At 34.4% G+C, this 6,683-nt stretch overlaps 1 protein-coding gene across 2 annotated transcripts; it reads right to left on the bottom strand.

Moving 5' to 3' along the window:
* Positions 1-458: 458 nt before the first annotated feature.
* LOC136211140 (BTB/POZ domain-containing protein POB1-like) lies at positions 459-5,328 on the bottom strand. Of its 2 annotated transcripts, none has more exons than XM_066002689.1 (6): positions 4,879-5,328; positions 4,541-4,678; positions 4,037-4,164; positions 3,891-3,954; positions 2,572-2,851; positions 459-1,479 (listed from the first exon to the last, which is right to left on the bottom strand). In XM_066002689.1, exons 1-6 carry the CDS (start codon positions 5,135-5,137, stop codon positions 669-671), a joined length of 1,680 nt encoding a protein of 559 aa, XP_065858761.1. In that variant the 5' UTR covers positions 5,138-5,328; the 3' UTR covers positions 459-668. The 2 variants fall into 2 exon arrangements, with proteins under 2 accessions (XP_065858761.1, XP_065858760.1); XM_066002688.1 differs by having other exon boundaries at positions 4,526-4,678; positions 4,879-5,326.
* Between the last annotated feature and the right edge of the window lie 1,355 nt (positions 5,329-6,683).

Raw genomic sequence — 6,683 nt, 5'->3', positions numbered from 1 at the left:
CAAAAATAACATCGATATTATTCACAGCTAAATGTACCAATGCAAATATGTATATGATGACATATAATCGCTAAGCTTGTCCTCAACAAGAGTCAAAGCAAGTTAGTATTCATCTCCTATCTATCCATTGCTGAAGGTTAAAAAAACGGAAAACAAACAGAAAAAGAAAAGGCGAATCCATGGAGGTTTTAGCTGTTCAGTTCTTCTGTCTATATAGTTTAACCCCAAATGTCAAGTTAAATGACCAAATTGGTACTCTAACTTAATTTCAGACTAAACTAATAATACTAGCCAACTTGAGAGACAAATGTTCTTTTAAAGCTCGAAAGACCCGAAAAAAATATCGATATTATTAATAGCTACATATACCAATGCAAATATGTATATGATGACATATAATGGCTAAGCTTGTCTTCGGGAAGAGTCAAAGCAAGGTTAAAAAAACGGAAAATGAAAAGAAAAAGAAAAGGCGAATCCATGGACATTTTAGCTGTTCAGTTCTTCTGTCTATATAGATTGCAGAGAGCAAATTCGGTTAGTTCTTAAACATATATTCCATCTACAGCAATAAGAACAATTTGACTGCGGGAATCAGTCCAACAAATAAACAGTTCAGGAACCAAAAATGTACATACCGCAGGCCCATGAGCGAGAAAAAGATCGAAGATTCATTGTTTTATTGTAAGCTCGGCCCTGAGATGGAGAATACCGTTGATGAAATAAAGGCTGTCATCTGCCATGAACGCAGTCCAAGGAATGCCGAATAGGTTCCTATAACCAACAGCTTTGCCGCCTGTGAACGTGTAGTTCCCTTTGTACTTGCTGACGTACTCCTCGGTCGGTTTTGATCTTGCTGCGAATTCGTAATCGACGGCGAAACTTACGGATCCTTTCTCTTGCATCCCTAAAAACAATCCGAAGCAATGAAATGAGCTTTGTTGGTCCATGTTGCAGTGTGCAGACAAGAAAAATCCCTGTCCACCCAAGTGAAATGCTTGAGAATACACCCGGCCTGCTGGGAATAGATGTACGCACTCCTCACGCTTCAGGTCTAGGTACACTACACACTGCTGGCGAGGAAGTTCAAACTCTACCACTTTGACTGGTCGGTACTTGTATGCTCGTTCCACAAATCGACGATATGTACTGGCCTCCTCTGCAGCAAGAATACGCTGCCTGTAAGGTGTTTCGCCTTTGAAAAAAAGAGCCTCGAGCACAACTTTAGATGTGAGTTCAGGCTCGAAGTCATTGCAACCTAAAACCTTCTTCAGTTTTCGACAGGTCATGAATGGGAAACGTATAAGTCGACCAAGTCTTGTGCCAAGAATTTCTCTTCGTTCGTCCAGTTTGGGATAATGCATGCGAGCCCACTTGAGGACAAAATCATATACAGTATCCTCTGACGCTACTTGGAGATCGTCACTAGATAAAACTGCCTCAATACCAGCCAACGGCAAGTTTAGGACTTCTTCTGGGAACCTAAAAACAGAAACAGAACACTAATAAAGCTCATAATTAAAAAAGATAAAAAAATAAGCCAAAACATAAACAAAAAGGGCTCAAGTTCACTTCTTCCGCTCTCCAGAAGAAACTCAAGCAGTCCCTAAAAAGTATAAGCTCGTGAGTGGGGGTGGCAATTCGTGTAAGCATCGTGTTCGTGTTGTGTCAACTATCGGGTTAGTCTCAAATAAATCAATCCTAACCCAACCCAACAAATTTCGTGTCATAATCGTGTCAACCCATGCATCCAGGTTAGAGTCATTTTCATGTTGTGTTCATGAGCCACATGTGATTTTACTACCTCTCTTAATGGTGACTTCAAAAACAGTGGAGGATATAGTAATGCTTTTAAATATTTGTCATTTTTGTATTAGCAACTTAACTCTGAGCATCCAAAAGTTTGCCCAAAAATATATATAACAAATCTCTGACCCGTTAATATCATGTTGGGTTCGTGTATTGTGTTCACAGGTCACTAGTAATTTTACTTATTAAGGATGGCATAAAAACATGGGAGCTTCAAGTCATGTTCGCATGTCAATTGCAATTTTATTATTACCTGTTAAGCTTACATCTAAAAACATGAGAGGATATAATTTAATAATTTTAAATATCCGTGTCATTTGCAAGTTAGTAAGGGTAACCTTAACCCAAGCCAAAAAGTCGCGTGTCAACCCAAAAATGACCTATTAATAAAACGCTAACTGACTGAATTTGTGTTGGGTTCGTGTTATGTTGTTGGGTTGTGTATACCATTGCCACCTCTAAGCTCTCTAAGCTCATCATATTAATTTACATATCTATTAAGCAAAAGCAGTTGTAAATTATGCCCACCACACCATGTATCCAAATCGATGTTGCACGGACACAGAAATGGATGCCAAAACAGAAGCGAACACCGGGAAACGTCATTTCTAAAAGATAGCCTTCAGGAAACTGAAACAGACACGAAACATAGAAACGCTACTATAGAGGAGTGACCATGCAACATAGATCCAAATCCAACCCATCCAAAATTTTGTCTTATATTCAAACAAGAATGCTCATGTACAAATAAAAGAAGTAACTCACTTGCTTATGTCCTTGTATCGAGCAGCAAGAAACTGCTTTGCTGCATCTGTCAATGGCTGAACTGCTTCGGCCATCAAAACCGTAGAAGGTAAATCCAAGTAGAGCAAGGCAGACTCACAGGTCATAGGTAAATTTCGCAACATCCTGCTGCAATATCTCATACATGACGCTACCTCAAATTTGTCAGCAGCCATTAACACATCCAACAAAGAAGTAGGTGTGGTCGTTGATAGACTATTACTATACATAAAATTAAGAAGGTCCATCAGTGCCGCTTCTTCTGCTCAGAGACAAACCAGAATCATGTCAATTTTAGTCTAATTTAAAATAAAAACCAGTATAACATTGAATTAGAGATGGCAATTCAGGTTACTGAATCAAAATCGTGTTATGTTATCTCTCTAAATTGTGTTATCATGTAAAAAATGTTGAATAATGACCCCTAAATGATGAGCACAATTCTTACAACACAGTTTCACATGAAGAAAAATGTTTTCTGGATCAAAATTTTCACATAAAAACAAACCAACAAATAGAATTGGCAAGCGGAAATGCTAAAAGTAAGAGAAGAGTATGAATATTCACCAGAGGTTTGTATTTTAAAATAATAATCAGTATCACGTTGAATTAGGGATGGCAATTCAGGTTATCGTATCAAAATTTGTGTTATGTTATCAAATATGTTTCATACGAGAATATATGACACAAATGCCAGAAAATTCATAATCATGTCAATCATGTTGTGTCGTGTCAGTCAGGTTCTCTTTAAATTGTATTATCATGTCAAAAATGTTGAATAATGATCCATAAATGATCAATGGAGCACAATTCTTACAGCACAGTTTCACATGAAGAAAAATGTTTCTGGATCAAAATTTTCACATAAAAATAAACCAACAAATAGAATTGGAAAGCGGAAATGCTAAAAGTAAGAGAAGAGTATGAATATTCACCAGAGGCTTGTATTTCAAAATAAGAATCAGTTTAGGGATGCCAATTCAGGTTATCGAATCAAAATCGTGTTATGTTAATGTTATCAATATGTTTCATACGAGAATATATGACACAAATGCCAGAAAATCATAATCATGTCACTCGTGACGAGCCATGTCAGGTTGTCTCTCTAAATTGTGTTATCATGTCAAAAATGTTGAACAATGATCCATAAATAATCAATGGAGCACAATTCTTACAGCACAGTTTCGCATGAAGAAAAAGGTTTTCTGGATCAAAATTTTCACATAAAAATAAACCAACAAATAGAATTGGCAAGCGGAAATGCTAAAAGTAAGAGAACTCGGAAAAGTATTAATATTAACCAGAGGCTTGTATTCGCAGAGTTACATGTCGCTGCTCTGACTCTCTCATCCCATTTGAAAACAACTGCAAGAAACAATAGAAGTTCGTAAAGTTCCACGAAACATCCAATGAATAGGGCAGTTCAAAACACCGCATATCCCCTCACCTTGTAAAAGAAAGGGCTCTTAGCTGCCAATATTGGAGAACTAATGTGAAGAGTCTTAACTCTAAGAACAGTTGAACAATCCATGTTCCACGATGCATCATTACTCTCCCTTCCAGTAACATCATCATCTGCAGAAATAATAGAGCATCAACATATCTCCAAAATTCAACTAAGGGTATCAATTCAGATTGGCATGCCATAATCGTGTCATGTTATCTATATACTTCCTGTGATTATATATGATACAAATGCAGTAGAAATGATAATTGTGTCCAACAAGTCAGTCGGGTTGTCTCCACTGAAACTCTTCTTCATTATGTTTCAGCTTTTCGTGTCCATTTCTTTTCTGTTTCCACTACGGTTTCCTAGCTAATTTTTCTTAGAAATAACTTTTCCCTTGCAACATAGTTTGACACCCTAAATTCAACCATTTATAATTGTGAAACAAAATCATACTCACAACTCAGTTAATAAGATGAAATTAAATACCTAGATGAGTCTGACCTAAAACAGCATCAGTAGGAGGTTCTTCAATCATTGCCATTGGTTCTTCATCTTGGTTTTCATAGACTACAGCATCTTCTGTATCCGGCATATTACAGCTTATTATCTGCTCCTCACTTTGCGCAAAACCCTCAGTGGCTAAAACCAGAACGAAAAAAAAAAAATTGAACAGAATTAACAACAGAAACATAAATTTCAATCTGCAAAAACTCATCAAAACGCCCAAAACCATAACGCCCAAAATATTACAAAATCGCCGCAAATTCTTCGCTAGAGCGCAACAAAATTCAAATTCCCATACTCAATTTCAAAATTCTAGGGTTTGTGAAAGAAACTACCATTTTCTTTCTTGATATCCTCCCTTCGTCTCTTGCGATTGCGAGCCCAATCAGCGATGCTAGTGCAAGGGTCGCCATCGGACTTAGTATCAGGCAAATCGGGGACGATCTCGATCTTAAGAACCCGATCGGAAAAGTTGCTATCGTTGAAGGCAAAGGCGAAGTCGGGGTCAGACGCAGAGGAATCAAGGGAACTAGGAGAGTAATCCGAGTCCATGATCGTTCGAGGTTCGAAGAGGTCTGCGCTTAATACTCTCATGCCCAAATCAAAAAACACCGACCTTATGAATGAAATAAAGGAATAATTTGGGCTGTTGGGAATCAGACGGTTAGCTGAAAACCCTAGAGAACAGCGAATTTTAGAAGGTGAGAGATAAGGGGAAATGTGGAAATGGAGGTTTGGTAAATTACGGTTTTGGTGGTTAGTAGATAGCTGTTAACTAGACAGTTCGTTGAGCGATGATAGTGATGGCCACCATTGGAGACTTTATTGGAAAAAACAAATAGGGTTATTTTATAATTTCAAATTTAAATTTGTCACCTACCTTGAAGCATACCAAAAAAAAAAAAAAAAAAAAAAAAGAGTCGCAGATGAAGTCGCTCTTTTAAAACATTCGTGATGCCGTTTTTTAAATCGTGTCACGCTTTAAAAGCAGGTCGTTTTTAAGATAAAACTAGTTTTTGGCCCGTGCGATGCACGGATTCATCTTAAAATTCAAAAATATAATATAATAATTACAATTAATGACATAAAGATGCTATATAAATTAAATATTATTATTTTATTTTCACATTTACTTTAAATGATCTTTTTTATAAATAAATATAATAATATAATTAAAAATTAATATATTATATATTTTTATCAGTAAAAAAGGAGAAAGTGACAGTTCAGTTCCATCGTTACTGTTTTATATTATATATAGATATGCAGAGAATTAGAGAGATTTTAGGGATTAATTTAAATTCTGTAAAACTCTTAAATGTAGTACGGATAAAATCTATCTTTTTATAGATAAATATAATAATATAATTAAAATTAATATATTATATATTTTATTTTATTTTTTATCAGTAAAAAATGAGGATGTGACACCTTAGCTCCATCGTTACTGTTTTATATTATATATATAGAATATATAGATATGTAGAGAATTAGAGAGATTTTAGGGATTAATTTAAATTCTATAAAACTCTTAAACGTAGTACGGATAAAATCTATCTTTTTATAGATAAATATAACAATATGATTAAAATTAATATATTATATTATATATTTTATTTTATTTTTTATCAGTAAAAAAGGAGGAAGTGACACCTCAGCTCTATCGTTACTGTTTTATATTATATATAGATATGCAGAGAATTAGAGAGTTTTTAAGGATTAATTTAAATTCTGTAAAACTCTTAGATATAGTACGGATAAAATCTATCTTTTTATAAATAAATATAAATAAAATTAATATACTATATATTTTATTTTATTTTTTATCAGTAAAAAATGAGGAAGTGACACCTCAACTCCATCGTTACTGTTTTATATTATATTATTATATATATATAGATATGCAGAGAATTAGATAGATTTTATGGATTAATTTAAATTCTGTAAAACTCTTAGATGTAGTATGGATAAAATCTATTGTTTTATATATAATAATATAAATAAAATTAATACATTATATATTTTATTTTATTTTTTATCAGTAAAAAAAGGAGGAAGTGACATCTCAGCTCCATCGTTACTGTTTTATATTATATAATATATAGAATATATAGATATGCAGAGAATCAGAGAGATTTTA

Source organism: Euphorbia lathyris, chromosome 1, assembly GCF_963576675.1.
Source record: "Euphorbia lathyris chromosome 1, ddEupLath1.1, whole genome shotgun sequence".
NCBI lineage: Eukaryota > Viridiplantae > Streptophyta > Magnoliopsida > Malpighiales > Euphorbiaceae > Euphorbia > Euphorbia lathyris.
This window is presented reverse-complemented; position numbering and strand designations above follow the sequence as displayed.